General features: G+C 40.9%; 1 protein-coding gene across 3 annotated transcripts in view; it reads left to right on the top strand.

Annotated features, from left to right (window-relative positions):
* KIF16B (kinesin family member 16B) overlaps positions 1-21374 on the top strand; it is a gene marked incomplete at its 3' end in the record, with an annotated part of 439094 nt that overhangs the window by 247954 nt on the left and 169766 nt on the right. For all 3 annotated transcript variants that reach the window (XM_080683869.1, XM_080683868.1, XM_080683867.1), the window contains 2 exons: positions 1245-1334; positions 18701-18784. In XM_080683869.1, coding sequence (XP_080539995.1) covers positions 1245-1334; positions 18701-18784 — 174 coding nt within the window. The remainder of the gene's footprint in view (positions 1-1244; positions 1335-18700; positions 18785-21374) is intronic.

Here is a 21374-nt window from a genome sequence, read left to right as displayed (position 1 = left end):
AGGTGAACCTCCTAGAAAGATTGCAGCAGGCCTTGTGCTCTACTTTGACTGACCTGGGCCAAACCTGGAACCTTTACCTGATGTGAAAATCAAAATCATCTTGACTCTCAGCAAACTACTGACATGTAGTATAGTGCCCAGCACATAGTGGTTGCTCAGTAAATGTTTATCTCTACAAGGAGAGTCCTCTCTCCTCCACCTTAATTAGTATCAAAGGTTCATTCACTTAAAAGGCTTAAAATCTTATAGTGTGGGGAGACATTTATATAAGTAGTATCAGTTATATACTGAAATGGCAGTGATGGTGAAGGAGGGATGCTTGTTCTACTGTGGGCATGCATGTGGGCAGGAGGGGATGGGGATGGCTTCAGTGCCTGTCTGGCTTGGTGGTAGGTAGTGAAATGCGCTGAGATGGAGTGTTCTAAATATTCTCCAGCAAGACTGTCAGGTTTGATTATAGATACTTTGAACTTGAGGGTCCTGTGTGACATCTAAAAAAAGATGTCTCCGATTTGGGTACTGGGTCTGCAGCTCAGAACTGAGATAGGAATTTAAGACACATCAGCCTGTGCTTTAGACTGTGTGATTCCAAAGGTTGGCAGTGCCTACCAGCTTCTGCTTGCCACCATGACCTCAGGATGTGGGCTGATGTGCACCAGAGTTCCACCTACTCAGCTCATCAACAGGAACTGTGAGATAAAGGCCAGACTGAGAATTCTTCTTCTGAGATAAAGCACAATATATTGTTGTGTTTTTATATTAACAATCATTGAGAGGCAGAAAGATGTTTTTCTCCTCTTTGTACTCATTTTCTTTCTCCCTCCTCCTATTTCTTTTTTCTCTGCTTTTTCTTCTCTAACTTTCCCCTCTTGCTGTCCACTATGGTGGCTGGTGACCTGCAGCAACATTTTGTATGGGCTCGTCACTGGTACAGAAAGGTCACCTCTGGGGTTTTCTCTCTACAACCCAAGGGGAGGGTTAGGGGATACTTTTCGTAAGTTAACTGTCCCTCACTCTACATAGTCACATGCTGCTTGTAACCAGATTTGGGAACCAGAGATGCATGCTTAAGTAGAGAGCAGATATTATTTATGTCTTATTTATGCAGCTAGATTAATGTTTTCAATTCTGGAGAAATTTGACATTCTAATCACTTTTTGTTAATTTTTAAATTATTTGAAACAGTTTTTAGTGACTTTTCCCTCTAATTAATGCTGATTTATTTTTATTTTTGTGGTTAATAGATTACTGTCCTCGATGAGACATGGACTGTATTCAGACGTTATAGTCGTTTCCGAGAAATGCATAAAACATTGAAGTTAAAGTATGCAGAGGTAAGGTGTGAAATAACTGTCTCCAATTAAGAACATTGGTTTTATAGAGTGAATGAGTTGATTGCATTGTCAATGCCCCGCCTTTAGACATTAGCTCATAGGTGTCATCAGGTTTTATTTCAATTACTCATCTGTCAATATATCTTTTTACTTTTTCTACTTTGTTTCATTTCTATTTTACACAGTTTAAACATTTTCTGAATATAAGATTTTGAAAGTGACAGTAAAGGAATTTTTTCATAAATTTAAAATAAATATTTTAATCAGTTTATAACTTCTCAACTGTGAGTGACACCTATTAAAATGAAATAATAATAAATTCCTTGGTATAGATTTACCTTTTTTTCCCCTTAAAAAAGACTGTTAATGCTTAGACTTCTTAATGAGAAGTAAAGTCATAACAGTTAATTTGTCATCAGACAGGGAAGGGAGATAAATGATAAATAAGGCATGCATTAGACCAGCTATTCAGTGTGATACATTAGTGATTTTTTTTTGACAAAGATTAGTTTTTAAAATACTTTTAAACAAAAAAAAATCTTAAAATTAATGCATATCTTCTAAATGAATGTATTATTATTACTTTACTTCAACTAAAGAAAACCTTATAAGCACTGCTCTTTGGTAACTTGGGATTAAACTGACTGCAAATCAATCAACAGACACTGCCTAATTAGGCTGTTTTCCCTAAGTATTTCCTTAACTTTTCCATGCTGTCCCCTCTTTCTTAGCTGATACACAGTATAAAGAGAACTACTTTTTGTAAGTAAAGTGATTCCTTGATGTGTAGAAAATATTGAGTCCCGGTAAGTTTACGCCATATTTGAATTCTGTTGTTGAGCTATCATCATAGTATTCTATTTAAAATTGAAGAAGTGCCCAGCCAGTGTGGCTCAGTTGGTTGAGTGTCTTCTTCTGCACCAAAAGGTTGCTGGTTGGATTCCCAGTCAGGGCACATGCTCAGGTTTCAGGTTCCATCCCCAGGAGGGGGCGTGCAGGAGCCGATTGATGTTTCTCACTGATGTTTCTCTCTATTCCTCTCTCTAAAGTCAATAAAAACACATTTTTAAAATTTAATTTAAACTTAATATTGAAGAAGCTTCAACTATGAATTATAGTTGTGTTTCCAAGAGGCTTTAGTTCCAGAAGTAACTGTTTCAAAGTCAAGTTGTTAAGTTTATTTCTGCAATTTTTTCTTCATGTCCCAAATTTATATTGACAATAAAAAGTGAGAGTATTGTGCACATATTAAATGTACAGATCAACTTGTTTTTAAAGTGAGTTTTGCAGTTCCTTAACTACTTGGTTATGAGCTACTACCTCAGTACTTTAATAGTGTACAAATAGTCATATCAACATTCAAAGTTCCCAAACTAATCAATGGGAAAAAAAATAATTTGCTTGAAACAAAAGGCCAAAAAGTTTACCAGGAATAAATGCACACACACACATTTACTATACATATGTTCTTAATTAGTCATGTATTTCATATCAGTTTTCAGTGCCATTCTATGGGGTATATTTTTTTAGGTCCTAGTAATACAGAAGTGGACAAGAGCAAAAGTGCCTTCTCATATATCTTAAATTCATATGGGGACAGACTTGTCTTGTGTCACACAGCTGGTAAGCAGAAGCTAGTATAGAATCCCAGGAAGTTTGACTCTATTTTTTTATTCCTAAACAAACAATAATATAAAAATAACAAGGAGGGGAAATATCTAAAACTGCAGTAGCATCTAACTCTAGATCTAGGTAAATATTATTTCAGTGAGGCAATAACAGTGACCACTTAACATTTCAAGGTGAAGCTTATATATCAAGTTGAGTATCAGTTATCTATTTTTTCTGTAAAGTTGATTTCTCTTCTGTGTAGCCTAACTTCACATAGTCTTACTAGCTAAGCTTTTATTGGCAATTGAGATCAGTAATCTGTTTATTAGGTATTCATCAGTTATGATTGCCCTTATTTTTAGTAGTTTCTTCTGAATTCTAAATAGGTTTACCTTTAGTTTTGAATTAATTTGTCTTCTTGGTATACTGACATGTATTGTGCAAAATAGTCAGTCCTCTGTCTTTTTTTTTTCCTGTTCTCCTTCAATGACTTTGTATAGAATCTTAATCATATTAAACCCTGTGTTTTCAAATTCCACGTCTATAAAATGACAATACCACAGCTAGTTTGTAAACATTTTGAGAGACTCAGATAAAGTATGTTATTGAAAGCACTATGAAGTAGTACACAGCATCTGCTAGAGAGCATGTCTGAAATTTTCTCAAGCAAATTGTTTCCACACTACTCTTTATCTATATAGAAACTATGTCATTGTTTTACTCTGTTAAAATCAGTGTGATCCTTTTAAATGCCAGTAAAGGTATGTGTTCAGGGACAAAGCCTCACTAAGTGTCCTCTTCTCTCGATGGAAGAGGCAGAGTTTACTATTCATGTTTAGTGTCTATGAAGTCCACATCATAGAGTCCACCAAGCCAAAAACATGGCTCTTCAAGAAGCTGAAAATAAACACTTTTAAAACCACATTCCCTTCAACCACCAGAATGCATAGTGAAGACCTAGTGTGCCCTCCTCCTCCCCTTTTGAGCGAGTGTCTAGTAGGCTGTGATGTATTTAATAAAGTAGGAGGACATGGGCTGGAAGATAAGAGGGTTCTTGAGAGGTTCAGAGATTCCAACCTCTGTGTGGTTTTTAGAGGACTTTGTTTTAGTACTTTTAACAAGGAGTCCTCCCTCGAGAGCGAGAGCCTAATAGGCTTCTTACCTCTCCGGGACACATGTCACAGTGAAAGCAGGTAAGCCCTGGAATCCATCGTTGAGGACCCTTTTGTAATCTTGGCTGAGAGTGATTCTGAAGCAGGTTTGTTGTGTTGGTCTGCCTACAGTCAAAAGGATGAACCATGAAAATGGGATATTTTATGTATTCAAATGTAGAAACAAAATAAATACTAAGGGAACTTTTAATGGTTAGTGGAACTGGCCATTTTGCCTATCTGTATCATAACTTAGTTATGGTGTCATTAGAGTCCCCGGGTTTCAAATATGATCAGCCTCCATCAGCCCATCCCTAGGGGGCTTCTTCTGCAGAGCTAAGGGGGAAAATATTTTCAAAGCCTTCAGGTGAAACATGAAAGATTGCTGTGTGAGAGCAACTCTTCTCTCTCCCATCTGGCATGTCCGGGTGCCCAGTAAATACCAGTGAGACTGAAGGAAACGATTAGGCAAGAGGTTATTTAATTTGTATATGAGACTTTCAGATCGTGCTGATAGAACCATTTCTCATCTTCTTTATTTTCCAAGTAATTTCCCCAAAGCAGCACCAGAAAAGAGGAAGAAAAGAAACTGGCCAGTGGCCTTGTGTTTGTCTTGGACAGCTATATGCCATCCATCACCAAAATGCTTTTGAAACAGTTCTGTAAACAGCATTCCAAATTTAATATAAAAATTGCAAATCTACTCACCACCCAAATTATAGCGCTAGCAACCATAGCCACAGGGAACATCCAGTAAGCCTTAGATAAATTCAGCTGCATCAATCCCTTGGCCTGCTTGAATTTTTAAATAGCAAACAACTATGTAGGCAAAACTAGGTTGCTGCCAGCTTCCCAACCTGGTTCGTTATCAGAGGCCAAGCTATCTCACTGATTTGTGTCACACCGTTCTCTCCACTTGATAGATAAGCAGTATTTAAATCACTGTTTCTGAGGGTGGGTGGCGGCTCAAAATGCATCAGAATTAGCTGGGAAGCTTTTAAGATATATGGACCCAGGCCCTAAACTAGGAAGTCATGATTTAGCACAGCTGATGTGGGGCCTGAGCCTGTGGAGCAAAAGCATCCTCAAAATAATGCTCTCTGGGCCACTGGTGAAGACTGCCTATCATTTCATTTGCATTCACCTTGGGGGCATCAGATAATTTTTCATTATTATGTGTCACCAAGCCTACAGGTGATTTCCAGTGACAAATGATCTTGTCAGAATTAATGACAGGCTAGTTTAAACCTAGACAACGGAAACACTTTGATTGTGTCTTCGATCACCAAAGACTGTGAAACAGACTCTATCAGACTTTCCTCTGCAGCCAGCAAGGAAACTTCAATAGCAGTGGTCTGGGACCATTGGCACAATATGAAACGTAAGTACTTAAAGATGGGCAGTCCAGTTTTTCCTTTTAGATGTGAGAAATCATATACGCAGAGAGTTTTATTCAGTTACATCAAGACTTGGGGCATATACAAGGTTCATGTCTCCGGATTCCTTTCCAGGACTTCATTCAGGAAGGGGGAGTCCTCAGAGTGCTCCAAATGAGACCAAAGAGAAGGAAATATCCCCTGTAACAATCTGCTGAATAGTGAGACCCCATGGATGATAACTAGAAATGGGGTTCCTTCTTTTGAATATCATGACAATGACAGGTTCCTGTGATATCTCTGTCTCTGAGACAGTTAACATCATAGTAATAGATAGAAATTAGTTCAACTGCATTTATTCTTTAAAAATGCAACGTTAATTCTCACAGATCTGAAATGTCACTTTCAAATATCGCTGTGATATATATGAAAATCCTCTAACCTGTCTTCCCTGGCTCATGCCTAAATAAAATCGACACTGGTTTTGGGAGGAGAGAGATTTTATGTGGAGACGTGGCAACCATTATACTGAGTATAATGAAGTCAGTGCAGTCCTAACTGCATTTTCAACTGTGGTTTTATACCTAGGATGACTCCAAGGTCTAGCACTTTGGTGGCAACAGAACAACAGCTTCCATTGGTCGTGTGTCCTTGTCGTAATTTCTGGCTACTCCACGTGGAACACCAGCAAAGATTTCCACTTTGCTTCTTCATTCAGCAGATACTATTTAATGAGAGTCTAGTGTGTGCCCAGCTCTGGGCTAGGCACACAGCAGGTGTTCATAAATATTGTGTAGCTTGCTCAAGTTACCATATCAGAGGTGTACATGTAGCTCGTTGCTCCTTTAATAATCCACCAAGGTTGTGTTGAAGAGTTGCTACTTCATGCCTCTAACAAATCATACTTGGAGGCGAATTGCTTATTTGTTTGTGAGTGTATTTCTCAGTGACAGCTGTTCTTATAAGGCCTTGGGAGCTGCTATTAATTTTGAGAAGTTAGAAATGCTTCCATCTAGTCATCTGTGAGAATTATGGCAGCCCTTTGATGAGTTTTTATTATTTGCATTTCTCAAAAGCTGAAGTGGCTAAAATTTACAGCCACAAACCTCATGGTGTGAATGTTTCAGAAGTTGCCAATTACCATGTAGGTGCATCTACTTGCAAAAGACAGGTTAGAGCGGCTTTGACCAATTAGAGTACCATATAGGATTTTTCCTTCCATTCTTTAAAAACTGGGTACTAGTTAGGTAGTCAAGAATTACATGAGTAAAGCAAATGCCTAGTAAATGAGGAATGACAATGAAGTTCACTTGTATCAGGTGATTACAGAAGTCAAATGTTTTTATTAGTAAGGGTTCCATACTTTATTAGTTGTTCTCAGTTTTCTTTCAGTGATTTATAATCCAGTTTTAGTTGTTTAATCGTTATACAATCCTATCTAATAAAAGAGTAATATGCAAATTGACCATACCTCCCCTATACCCACAAGCCACACCCACCAGCCAATCAGGAGCAAGTATGCAAATTAATCCAACCAAGATGGCTGTGGCCATGGAACGAACAGGAGGCTTGGGTTTCCCTGGCAATGGAGGAAGCCAAGCTTCCTACACACCCTGGCTGGCCCTGGACTTCACTCAAGGCTACAAAGTTTCAATTATAGAAAATAAATAAATCCCAACAAAAATGGCTTCGGCCACGGAGCGAGCAGGAGGCTTGGGTTTCTCCGGCAATGGAGGAAGCTAAGCTTCCTGCACACCCTGGCCAGCCCAGGCCTCCGCTCCAGGCTACAAAGTTTCAATTGTAGAAGATAAATAAATCCCAGATACCAGGGCCTCTGCTTGGGTTGCCAGGGGGTTTGGCCAGCCTGCAAACCACCACAGGCCCCTCGTCCAGGCCACCCCACTCCCCAAGGGAACCCCCACCCTGATCCAGGACACCCTTCAGGGCAAACCAGCTGGCCCCCACCCGTGCAGCAGGCCTCTATCCTATCTAAAAAGTGTAATATGCAAATTGACTGTCACTCCAACACAAGATGGCTGCCCCCATGTGGACACAAGATGGCCGCCACAAGATGGCCAGCAGGGGAGGGCAGTTGTGGGTGGTCAGTCCAGAGGGGGAGGGCAGTTGGGAGGACCAGGCCTACAAGGGAGGGCAGTTGGGGGTGATCATGCCTGCAGGGGAGGGCAATTAGGGGTGACTAGGCTGGCAGAGGAGGGAAGTTGAGGGCGACTGGGCCTGCAGGGAAGGGCAGTTGGGGGGATCCAGGCCTGCAGGGGAGAACAGTTGGGGGGGACCAGGCCTGCAGGGAAGGGCAGTTAGGAATGACCAGGCCTGAAGGGGAGGGCAGTTAGGGGTGACCAGGTCTGTAGGGGAGGGTAGTTAGGGGCAATCAGGCTGGCAGGGGAACAGTTAGGCATCAATCAGGCTGGCAGGGGAGTGGTTAGGGGGTGATCAGGCTGGCAGGCAGAAGCGGTTAGGGGCAATCAGGAAGGCAGGCAGGCGAGCAGTTGGGAGCCAGCAGTCTTGGATTGTGAGAGGGATCCCAGATTGGAGAGGGTGCAGGCTGGGCTGAGAGACATTACCACCACCCCCCCCATGCACGAATTTCGTGCACTGGGCCTCTAGTCATAAATAATAGGCAAGACTTTTTATTGCTCACTTTAATTTCTTTTCTATATGAGGGTTGTTGTTATTTATATCCAAAGGAATAACAGTGCCATTTATCCAAATCTATGCTGTTCATTGCCTCTGAGACCACCTGGACTTACTATGGGGTCTGTCTAACCTAAAAAGTGAACTTGGTCAAGCAAGAAAGGCTGCTAATAGGAGCAACCATTTCCCATACATTTAGTTTATCTTCTTGATGGCAGCAGACTGGCTGACTTATCTAATAATGTAATCAACTTTGAAGTCAGGATTTAAGTGTGATGGTTCTTAAAAGATAATTTGGCTGCATCAGTTCACTGGGAATCAGGAAAGGAAAAACCAACTTGTAGATAGAAATTTAACTTTGAGATCATTAAGATTATTAATAAATATTGCAAAGCAGCAGAGACTGCTGACTGTATTTCTAATATGCATAAAGCTAGCTAACTTGATGGATGAATGGATGGATACTTGCATTTTCCCAAAGCTGAGATTCACAAATGAGTCTATAAAATTCTTATGCTAGTTATAACAACTACTTATTCTCTTATCTGACTCTATTGATAATTCTTCATGTAGATCAACTTAAAAATTAGAGGCTTGTTGGTTGAATACTCAAAGTAAAGTTAATAACTGGAGTTTTTAGACTTCACAGGCACTGAAAAGGAGAAAGACAAATTTCATTGGAAATCACAGTAGCCCCAAATTATTGATTATATTTTTCTAAGGACTTTTATTTTACTTCTTTTGTTTTTAGAATGTGTTTTATTTACTGATTTGCAGAACAAGCTTGACATTATGTTTCTCTTAGGCCCCAAAGAAAGTGCTATTTTAATCCTTATTTGTTTCCTGTGTTTTATTCTGTATAAACAAATTTCAAAATTATACAAACTAGACCATAGGGCTATTATTAATTTTTTTCCTGTGTTGGCTAGGCCTATCGTATCTCCCACAAATATCCAATTTATTTGACCTCAGTCATCATTTTTAATTTTAATGTACAATTTTCCCATAAGAGCTCAACTATCTTTACATCATTTCTCACTCCTGCTGCAAAAGATAATGGTGGTAGCAGGAAAAGGTATCATTTAAGGGTTTTCTCACGTATAGTGCATTCCCATTTGTGTCTGTCCTTTTTCTATTCGACAACCTCTTGAAAGTTAATGTTTTATTATTATACTGGGTTCTAGTTTCCATCTACACATCTTCGCCTTGCTTCAAATAAGAACGCTATAAAGATTTTACAGGAAATAAGGTACATTCCTCAAAAGCAATATAGCTGAGATAATAAAATATCTCCATGGTATCTAAAGTGCTACTTCTGACTCAGTATAGAGAGATTTTAGTCCAGGGGTGGGCAAACTTTTTGACTCGAGGGCCACAATGGGTTCTTAAACTGGTCCGGAGGGCCGGAACAAAAGCATGAATGGAGTGTTTGTGTGAACTAATATAAATTCAAAGTAAAGGAGCGAAGGGGAGAGGAAGAGAACCAGATAGAATAGCCGGATCTGGCCCGCGGGCCGTAGTTTGCCCATGGCTGTTAGTCATTAGTACCTGAGTTACAGAATTTCAGAGCTGAAAGGAAACTTAAACATCTTAGTTCAAGCCCTTCATTTTAACAAATGACAAAACTATGTAGACACTAGAGAGGTTGTACTCCTGTTCAAGATTACACAATCATCTCTTTGCTGAGCTGAAAACTGAAATGTGATTTCCCCAATCCCAGGGTATTAAAATAAAAAGACATGACCCAGCCAGTGTGGCTCAGTGTATAGACCCATGAACCAGGAGGTCATGGTTCGATTCCCAGTCAGGGCACATGCCTGGGTTGTGGGCTCAATCCCCAATGGAGGGCCTGCAGGTGGCAGGCGATAAATGATTCTCTCTCTTATTGATGTTTCTAGATCTCTCTCTCCCTTCCCTCTGAAATCAATAAAATATATTTTTAAATAAGTAAAACAAAATGAAAAGACATGGTATTCATTTTATTGTTTCATTAGATTTGTAGAAGAACAATCACTTTTGAATATTTCTATAAAAATGACACATGCTCATTTATAAAAATTACACGTAATTCAAGAAGAAAGCAACAGATTACCCAAAATCGTTCTCTAATACAATCAATGTTACCATTTAATGGACATTATTTTAAGTTCTTAAGTGACTAGGCACAGATAAATGGATAGATATATAGATTGATAAAAAATTATAATAAGAAAAAAATAGAATGAAACAGCTTTATAATATGTTCATTCTAGATATACCATTTATCATTACAAAGATATTTAATTTTACTTGAAAGTAACAGGAGTGAAAGAAAATACAGAGGGGCAGGGGGTTGGTGGGCTAGGTGCAAAAGGTGAAGGGATTAAGTATATTTTTAACTATGTTATTAACTGTGTTTTTTAGGATCCCACCCAGGACACCACATTACATTTAGTCATTATGTCTCCTTAGGCTCCTCTTGCCTGGGACAGTTTCTCATGCTTTCCTTGTTTTTGGTGACTTTGACAGTTTTGAGAAATGTTGGCCGGGTGTTTTATGGAATGACCCTGATTGGGACTTGTGTGTTGTTTTCTTCAGGGTTAGATTAGAGTTATAATCTAATCTAAAAACCAGAGAGGTAAATAAAGTGCCATTCTCATCACATCACATAAATGATACATGTGCTGTCATATCAATACAACTTATCACTGTCTACACTGACCTTGATCACCTGGCACAGCTTTCTCCCCTGGAAATGTACTCTGTTTCCCCCCTTTCTATACTGTGTTCTTTGGAGGAAGTCACAGTGCACAGCACACATTTTAGTAATTGGGGAGATATGTTCTACTTCCTTGAGGGTAAAGTGTCATAAATATTTTGGAATTTTTCTACATGGGAGGCTTGCCTGTTTTTCCCCATTTCTTTCTTTATTTAATTGTTTATCCAATCATTATGTTTTGGGTTATAAGCCATCATTATTATTATTATTATTTTTAACTATTATAGCTTGGCCATTAGGAACTCTTTCGGTTGTCACGCGTGTTCCTTCTAACTCTCCCAAGTGCTTTAGGTTTGAGCCCCTCTTATTGCTGGCACCACAGATGCGTCAGCTTATTTTATATGTTCCTTGTCCCAATCCTAGAGTCAGCCATTTCTCTAACCGCTAACTCACTTTCCTATCCCTTTTCCCCTGGTACTCTCTTCTTTCAACCCGTGCATCACTTTTTTCTCTTGGCTCCTTTATAGAGATGTTTTTTGTGGTTCCTATAAGACTCTGAATAATTTCTTGTCTGAATTATTTCTGGCTGTCTTTGAGCAATCCTTGTGGTGTATGTTCTTTTTCTGCCTTTTACTTATGTTTCATTTAACTCTCCTCACTCCACCCTTGTTACTCGAGTTCCAGCTTTGGTCACTTCTAATTATGTTTCATCTTTAAGTGAAGTGGACTAATTGTTGGGAGAAAACACCAGTGTATCATGGGGCCAATTGAAGGATAGGTACTGGGGTGGAGAAAGTCAGCAAGCTGCTACCTGCCTCAACTTTTGCCAGAATTTTTCTGAAATGTTTTCCACCCATTTTTTTTCCCCTTCATTTTAAGACATATTCTCTGTTATTTTTTGGTGGTTGGAAGGGCTGTAGGACCACCACTGGCTATGGCCATAAAGGCAGATACTCCCTTTGGCCTTTTCTCCCTCTAACACTCTGAACTTCTCTGGGTTCTTCCTCCTACACCCTCCTTCCTCCTGCCTTTCTCTTGGCTCAGGTGTCCCCTGCATTGTCCTTGTCCCCAGATTTAGTCGCTTTAGTTACAGCTTAGTGGAAGGTCTGAGAGATGTGGTCTAGAGGTGAGGAAGGTGAGGCTCTCAGAAGCTCTCCATCTCATCCCTCTCTGCAGTGCTTTCCCTGGGCACCGCCTGGCAGTTTCCCAGTTTGCAGACAGTGTTTCCTTTGCTTTTCATCTCTTTTGTTGTTTTGGTGCTTTCGAAGGAGATGAAGGGAGCAAAGAAAGCTCCACCATCTTTAACCAGAGCTGTTCCATCAAGTTTTTATGGTTTGGAGAAAGATTATTTTGTTGCAATCACACTTTTCATATATGGGACTCTCTCCACAAAAGTTGGGAAATATGGCATTTGCTCTTTATGAAAATGAAATGTCATTGAAAGAAAGAAAATTATTTTTCTCTCATTACTGAATCCAAGTATCTTGATAACTTTTATGTGAATCAGAAATATTTACCTGAGTCCCTTTAGAATTTACTTATTGCGAGGAATATAGAACTTCAGGAACATTAATTTTTAGAAATGTAGGACACTGTATTTCCTTTGTCAGAGGTTACAAAGGAAATCAAAGAGGAGTCTATTCTCTACCCACAGATTTCGATTTACTGTCCTGACAATACTTATGGAAATCCAATCTCCGCCATCTGCTAGATTAAAAAATGAGGCCACAAAAGTGAAAATTTGTTACCAGAAAGAACTTGAGAAAAAATGAAAATAACCAGGTAATATGCTTGATTTTCAAATTTCTGTTTAACTCGAGAGAAAGCAACCAAACAAATAAACAAAAGATGTTGATGTAAGTAGGGCCTGTGTGGAGAAGTGAGGGACAGTTCTGAATCACCCTCTCTGTGCGCCCCTTGTATTCTTAATTTGTTGGAAATAGTGCTTTTCAGACTGGAACACTTTAAGCAAAATGGAAAAGGGGTTTTTTAGTTTTTTGTTTTTTTACTCTCTAGACACATTATTTGTCCTGACCAGTAGTTCTTCCAACCTTGGTAAATTGTCCATTTTTAAAATAGTTTGACGGTTTAAATTATTCACAATCCAGAAATGAAACTTACAGAGGATTGCTTTGCTGTCTGTTTTAAAATAAATGAAGCAGTTGCTTTGCACTTGTAGAGAGAAAAAGTTCAGGCCTCTTTTCTCCGTCAGGTTTCCAAACTCTCCTGAGAATCTTTATAATATTACTATTTCAAGAATGTAGCAGCAGTTCCTGCCCTCTTTTCTCTATTCCAGGTAAAGACCATGGTGGTCTTTTCTTTCTGGAAGATGGGCTGATTCCGATGGCCTAGTGTGACTACACATTCTATGTCAATAACTGTTAGTCCCTAAATGGCTTCCTGTACATTCCCAGCTCCCCAACTATTTCAATGTCATATATATCTTTAATGTAAGGTGTTCTAATTTTTATTATTTTTGAGTGCTTTCTAAGAAATATTCTTTTGAGCAAATATTGGTTTATTTATAAACCAACTGATGACCTATCAAATGATAATATTTACACTTGGCAGGTAAAGCAGGTAGAAATGTACCTTTGTCATAGTGGTTGCTTAAAAATGACAAAGTTTTATACAGTGTTTAACCAGATGAAATTGCTGATATTCAACCATTTTTAACTTACAAAATTGGAAATTTCATTCAGTTCATCCTACAACCTTATAGATAGTAAGATTGAACAGCACTCTTAAGAGTCTCTAAAAGGAAGAAACGGAGGGTGTTTCCATTCTGCCAGAACAAGAGAGTTGGGTAGCTGTATCTGATATAATTACTTTATAGGAGACCATATTTCTCTCTCTGTGTTGCCTTGTGGTCTTGCCTTTCTACTTTAGTTTGTTGGTGGCCTACCTCCACCAATGGGATGTGGGCCCAGCAGTGTGCGTTTCTATTGTGAATCACATAGAACTAATTTTTTTCCTCCCTCCCTCCAACCCTTCAGTTACATGTAAGGAAATCCACCATTCTTCTTCAGTTTTATTATGAGAGGGATAAGGTGATAGGAATAACTCATCTTAAATGTCCCAAGATGGACTTCTGGAAGCCTGCCTCCAGACCCATCCCCTTTTCTGTCATTCCCAGTGCTATTGCTGACCCTGTCACTTTGTTGGGCTCGGGTCCTCAGGGAAGTTCCATTGATAGCTCTTGTTGGAACTGTTGATCACTGCCGAGCAGTAATGCATCATTTTTTGTTTGTTTCATACACTTAAAGAGGGGTTACTTTCTTTTATCTGAATCCTAGATCCTAAGGACTTCCATTAGAAAGGGCCCTTCTGTGTACTGTATACATCTTTTACAGCGTTATTACAAAAAACCTAGAGTTCTGATTCCTCGTCTGGAGTCTACCATCCTATACGTGATTTTGAACCTTTCTAAGTCACCTGACTCTGGACCTGTGTTCACCTCTAAAGTTAGATGGTTGAATATTGGAGTCCTGTGATCATGTGCCTAAAAGTTATCTAAAGTTGCCCTTTTCTTCCTAAAATCTGAACAACAGTATTATACATAATTTATAAATAGTTATTTCATGGGGGAGGGGGATATTAATAGCATAAAGTATTACCCTCCGTCTCAGGATGGACCACTGACTATGAGGATATTTAAATGCTTGGTCCCCACCCAGTTTGGCCTCCTGAAGTCCTCCTGTTAGTGCACCATCTCTGATTAAGCATGCAAGTGACTACACATTTCCCCTGACAGAAACCACATCACCTCACCAGCTACATAAAAAAATGACAAAACAACCAACTGTGAAAGTACGCTTGCCAAGCTTTCAGCATCACTGCATTTGGGGGGTGGGAGGCAGAGGGAACATTTGTACAAGATGAAATTGAGCCTGGATGAAGCCCAAAGACTAGCTCTGGTGTACCTGTCTTCTCTAAGCTGCAACATACGGGGAGTGTGTTTCTGCCAGTGAGGCCAGGGTTCCAGAAAACTCTGCTCCTTGAAGCCATATCACCAGTCCATGGATGGGAGGAGGGTGTGAGAAAAGGTGGCATACTGCTTTCTTACCAGATCTCTAACAAATAATACTAGTAGCTAAGGCTCATTTGGCATTGCTTCACTAAATCTTCACAGAAACCTGGTGAAGTTTAGTATTATTGTCTGCATTTTTCTTCAGCAGAAAATAAATACTCAGGCTCAGAGAAACAGAGCTAGTTAGCAGTCAATCCAAGATTCAAACTGGGTCTGTTTTACCTCAGGATCCATAGTCTTTCACGTTACCTCCCACTGGTTTTAAAGTGACTGTCAGGAACAAAATTGCAGTGTTGGTGAGAAAAGGGTAGGAGGTGCTATATACCACACCACCCAAGGTTTCTCTGCTTTGGTAGAAATAGCCCTAGAGTAAGAAAGAAACAAACACCTGCCTGACTTCAGGTAACATTAAAAGGGGACTATAAAGTAATCAAAGATACTTTGAACAGAGTGAAAGGGAGAATTATTCTTAATAAGAAAAAGACAGATTGCTGAATAAAAAATGGGCAAGAGTTGAACAGACACTTCCCTAAAATGACCAACCAGTTGGTTAATGAGCATGTGAAAAGATGCTGAACATCTTTAGTCCTTAGAGCAAAGCAAATTGGAACCACCATAGAAATCACTGCATCTCCCCCAGAAGTGCTAAGAGGAAAAAGACCATAGTGCCAAGTGTAGGGGAGGATCTGGGGCAACTGGGTCTCTCAGTCATTGCTGGTGGGAGGTCCCTTAGTAAAACCGCTTTGGAAAACCATTTGATAATTTCAGATACAACCAAACACGAGCATACCATGCAACCCAGCACTTTTACTCTTAAGAGTATATGTTCATTAGAAGACTCAAAGGAAATTGTTTATAGTAGCACAATTCCTAGTAGCTAAAACCTGGAAACTGACCAAAAGCCCAATAACAAGAGACTGAACAGACAAATGATGGAATGTTCACAAGATGGAATACTATACAACCACTGAATGAGCAAATTATGGCTAGTCGTCACAACATGGATGGATCTCACACACATGAGGTAGAGTGATGTAGGCAGTTCATGCTGTATGGTACTGATGCCGGAGAAATTAATGGGCTGATTTCACAGACAAGAGTTTGGAATGAGGTAGAGGTTCTTGGAGTGCTGCTGAAATAGGCATTTCAGAAGCCCCCATAGGAGGATGGGATGTGGGAGATTTTACTGGTGTGGAGTTACATTTTTCAGCTTCCAAAGACCCCTGCACCTTAAGCCAGTCCTGGAAAAGGTGCAGCTGGGAGTTCAACAGAGCCAGAAACAGGGCCAGTGCCCAGACCTTCCTTTCCATGTTGCAGCCACGTGTGGTTCAGCATCCAGGCCCTACACCATGTGGGCACAAGAGAGAGCATCCCCCAGCCACAGGAGTCCCAGGAGGGAGAAGAGGGAGAGAGCTTCCATTGTTTGGAAGTTTAAATATTCAGCTTTGGAAAACTTACAGTACCCATGCCCATCTTGGCCACTGACTTGCTTTCAGCTTTCTGGTGTGATTAACAGGAAGGCACCTTCCCAGTTCACTCAGACCTTTACTAGGCATGCGTTTTTCTGGTCTCCCCTTTCCTCCTTTCCTGTTAAATAGTAACTAGGTTCATTTGATGGCATCATATACATGAAAATAGGTAAACCTAAACCAAGCTGTTAGAAATCAGTCAACCTTTGTAGAGGATGGGAGGGAACAATTGGAAGGGAGCATATAAGGGTTTCTGGGGTGCTAGGTATGTTCTGTTTATCCATCAGTATATTGAGATGTTGAAAATTCACCAGGTTGTTCACGTAGGATATGTGCATTTTGCTATATGTATATTCTACTTTAATACTAAATTTTTGAAGTACTGTATGTATAAATGCTAGTTCTTAAGTTTTAACTCCTGCTGTGGCAATATACATTTAAACCAACTAGGGGATTTGCATATGTATAAAATAGGAATTTTATGGTAATTTGGATCTATATTATGGGAGAAAGGTTGTTAATTTTTTTTTATAATGCTTCATTGGACTCTCAATTTGTCTGAACCTCATGAGGTGAGGAAGGAAAGAAATGGTGAATTCCATGAACACCAACAGTTATGTTGCTTAGCCTTCATTCAACCAAAGCAACACTGACTAGTCAGATTTTTACCAGATTATAGAGTTTTCCTTGTCTCAGAATCTAAAATAAAACACCTTTTTATTATGATTTTTATGCCACCAAGAAGAAAAGTATAAGGAAAATAACTATGAAATTATAAGACTTAGCTAAAACCAATTTTGAACTTTATTCTTTAGGAAGCGAGGCGAAAAGATTCAAAGAGAAGTCCTCTTTTCACAGGGGCAGTCTTCATTTGCAGTAATAGTTGAAAAAAGACAGCATGGAATGTTTAAGAACCCTTAGCAATGGTCCAAGAACTATTGCACAAAATGTTCAGGTAGTGTGCAAACTGAGTTTCCCAGTTCTCATCGCAACACAAAAATAATTGAATTCTAGTATAATAAGGTGAGGAAAAAAGAACAAAAGTACGTTGTAAAAATAAAAATTGTGAAACACCATCTGGCATAGAGACTATCTAATGTTGTCTGAGTCAAAACATTGAGACTCCTGTCTGCCCTTCCTCTGAGTGACCCTGGTCCTGCCTTCTCATCTGACCGCTGTGGAAGCTTGCCTGATCTGTTTAGGCCACACAGATGATTAGTGGCAAAGCAAGGCAGGGCCTCCCATCTTTTCACCCCATAATAGACATTCCAAGTGATCCTATCTAATAAAGAGGGAATATGCTAATTAGCCATCACTCCATCACAAAGATGGCTGCACCCACAGCTGAGGCCAATTTCCCATAATGAGCCTTAACAAGCAATCAGCAGGGACCTGAGGCTACACCCTCCCCCACCCCTGTGGGGCTTGACGGGGGACCTCAAGGTGCGCTTCCCATCCTGGTGCTGGGCTAGGGGACCTCAGGCTGCTCCCCCAGCCCCAGCGCCAGGCTGGGGTACCTCAGGCCACGCCCCCCACCAGGTGGGGCTTGACAGGGGACTTCAGTCCGTGCCCCCCACCCTGGCACCAGGCCGGGGTATCTCAGGCCGCTCCCCCTGCCCCAGCACCGAGCCAGGGGACCTGAGGCTGCGCCCCCCTGCCTGGCGGGGCTTGACAGGGGACCTCAACGTGCATTCCCAGTGCTGGGTCAGGGGAACTCAGGCCACACCCCCCACCCAGGGGGGACCTGAGGCTGCACCCCCCTGCCAATGGGGCTTGACAGGGGACCTGCGGCTATTGTCCCCTTCCAGTGCTGGGCCGGGGGACCTGAGGCTGCGCCCCCCCCCCCCGCCTGGTGGGGCTTGACGGGGGACCTCAGGCCATCTCCACACCTGGCAATGCTTGATGGGAGACCTTAAAGCACGCCCCCCCACCCTGGTCTGGGCTGGGGGACCTCAGGCCACGCCCCCCATCCTGGTGCCAGGCCAGGGGACCTGAGGCTACATTCCCTGCCCAGCGGGGCTTGACAAGGGTGGGACTAGCCAGGTCTGGATCTATCCCAATTGGGGTGGGGGGGGCGGCCGTGTCTGGGTCTCACACGATTTTGAGGCACATGTGGGTGGGCAGGGACTTGACTCTGGGTCCCGTAGTGTGCCCCAGACTCTGACAAGAGGAAGGTTTTCATATACATTTTACTAATTTTCTTTCATCTCTGACACTTCTATTATAGAGAAAGGGCAAATAGCAATATTAAATTATTTCCTCTAATTAATCCCCTTTTAATGTGCACGAATTTCGTGCACTGGGCCACTAGTAGGTTAATAATGGCCTAGAGATCACAAGTGTGATATTAATGCATCTCTTGTAAAATATGTATTTCAGCTTGCTACCCTTGAATTCCCTCCAAAGAAACTATTTGGAAACAAGGATGAACGTGTGATTGCTGAGAGGCGGAGTCACTTAGAGGTAACAGAATGAAGCTTTTCCTTCTCTGTGTAGAAAATTTTCCCTCTGATTGACCAGTGAGCATTATTCCTGTTAAACCCAATTACCTTGTTCATGAGTGTGAAGGTGCTGCTTCATTGACACAGAAGATGGCAGCAGCAGATTATAAACTAATGATATCAGTTTACTTAAAACATAAGCCCTTGTCCCCCTATGGTCTAGCACAGCCGTGGGCAAACTACGGCCCGCGGGCCGGATCCGGCCCATTCGGCTGTTCTATCCGGCCCTCGGAGCCGAAAGAGGGGAGGGTTCTCTTGCTCTCCCCTCCGCTCCTTTACTTTGAATTTATATTAGTTCACACAAACACTCCATCCATGCTTTTGTTCAGGCCCTTCGGTCCAGTTTAAGAACCCATTGTGGCCCTCGAGTCAAAAAGTTTGCCCACCCCTGGCTCTAGCAGAACATTTTTCTGGTTTTTAAGGAGATACTTTTATTGCAAGGGTTAGGAAGCAGGTTGTGGGGAGAACTAAATATTCACTATAGACAGATGGTATGTAATACAAGATGAGGGTATGAAGTTTGCTGCAAAAAAACACAACCCTGGAATTAATTAACTGAAGATAGTGTTGCATCATTACTTTTTCAAGATCGTTGGAAGCAAAGACACATACCTATTTTAGTCATGGTTAGGTTTTGTTTGATTTATTTTAACTTAGTCTTTTGAGCCAGCTACATGTAGAACTTTGGTTCAAGACAACTTGTTTTCTGATGGTCTCACTGCCAATACACACACTGGGCGGCTTTATATAGCATGTATTTCTTTTCAGGATAGAGTTGCTTACTTGCTTGGGACTGGATGCTAATGCTCTGAGTGTGTGCTGAGGCATAGTCACAGGCAGTCGTAGGTCGTTGGCTACTCTCTTGCCACTGTGAGCCATTGAGACAAGACAGTATAAGGTTACAAATAGCTCAGTACAATGTGTCCGAAAGCTTTCAGGAGGTGTCTTAAAGTCCCCTTTGCTACTTCCTTAAGAGGAATAATAGTAAGACCTATTGCAGATAAACTCAAATAAGAGGAGTAGGCCCAAGAGAGTTCTTTCTGAATTGTAAAGGTGCCACATAAAAATTAGGTATATTCTCATTCCCAGTGACAGCCAGTTTGAAATGGTTGCCCAAGGGGTGTACCTAATGCCAGTGAGCCAAGGACTGGGGAAACTTCCAGAGGCTGGAGATTCCAGTGAGAGCAAATGGGGTGAGTGGGGAACATGGAGACATTGAGGACTAGGAGATTGCAGTCCATGAGGGGCATTTTAGAGTTTTGAGATCCTCTATACTGAGCTGCTCTGAGAAAGGATGAGTTTCAGGGTGTGGCCATGCTCACAGGCAGGCATTTGAGTTAAGCCATAGAGTTACACGTTTGAAGGGGTCCAGGAACTACTGAAACTGAGCTCTGGGTAGGGCATTGCAGGCTTCTAAAGTCATCTCATGAGATGGCCTGACCCTATTATCCAACTGAAGAATTTGCCTTCCAGGGAACAATGATCATGGTGAGCCTGCTTGATGAAGTTCTCTTCAAGGTTTATTGTATCATCCAAGAAATTTAAAAGTAACAGTAGACCTAGTGATGATTTTCCCTACCCAGCCCTTACCTGCCTCAGTGATCTAGACTTGTTTTTAGTGAAAATAAGAAGAATGATCGCATATAAAACAAGTTTATAAACAACAGCAAGAAGACTGTTGTTCCTAGCTACTCGGGGCTCCATGAAATTCACATGGTACCTGGCTGTGCCACAATAGCTTGGGCGACTTTTGTGCTGCTCATTGTGAGCATAGCTTGCGGGGACTTTTCTCTTTCCATTCCACCTCTTGGAGTCAGAGCAAAGTTCAGGGCCGTCTTTCGTTCCTGATACCTCCTTTCTTCTCCCAGTATTTCCTACTTAAACACTAAACCATCAACAGTTGATGGACAGAGTTCTATGTTAATGTCTCTACCAGCACAGGTCCCTTCTGTAACCTGTGACTTACCTGTGGTATTAGCCTTTATAGAATGGATCTCACACCCCGTAGAAATAGACACATTTTAAATTAAATGTATTTCATTTAATGTTGATAATTAAACCTTAGCATATTATGTTTATTTTTTAAAATATATTCTTACTGATTTCAGAGAGGAAGGGAGAGGGAGAGAGAGATAGAAATATCAATGAGGAGAGAGAATCATTGATTAGCTGCCTCCTGCACGCCCCCACTGGGGACTGAGCCCACAACTTGGGCATGTGCCCTGATTGGGAATTGAACTATGACCTCCTGGTTCATAGGTAGACGCTTAACTACTGAGCCATACCAGCTGGGCTATGGTTATTTTCAAGGAGAAAGCATAATTCAGCTTCACTTTAATGGAAAATTGATCTGAAGTTCTTGGATTAATTTCCTGCTATTGTTACTTTATTTTCTTTTTTGTAATCTAACATTGTATGTCGCTGTTTCGGTGCATTTTTATGTGAAAATTAACAAAGTTACTTTTCTTGAACTTCCTATTTTATCTAATTCATTGTATGTTTATTTAATTCCTACTATATGCTGAAGACAGTACTAGGTGTTAAATGGAATA

The sequence above is a fragment of the Plecotus auritus genome (assembly GCF_963455305.1).
Source record: "Plecotus auritus genome assembly, chromosome: 8".
In the NCBI taxonomy this organism is placed as follows: Eukaryota; Metazoa; Chordata; class Mammalia; order Chiroptera; family Vespertilionidae; genus Plecotus; species Plecotus auritus.
This window is presented reverse-complemented; position numbering and strand designations above follow the sequence as displayed.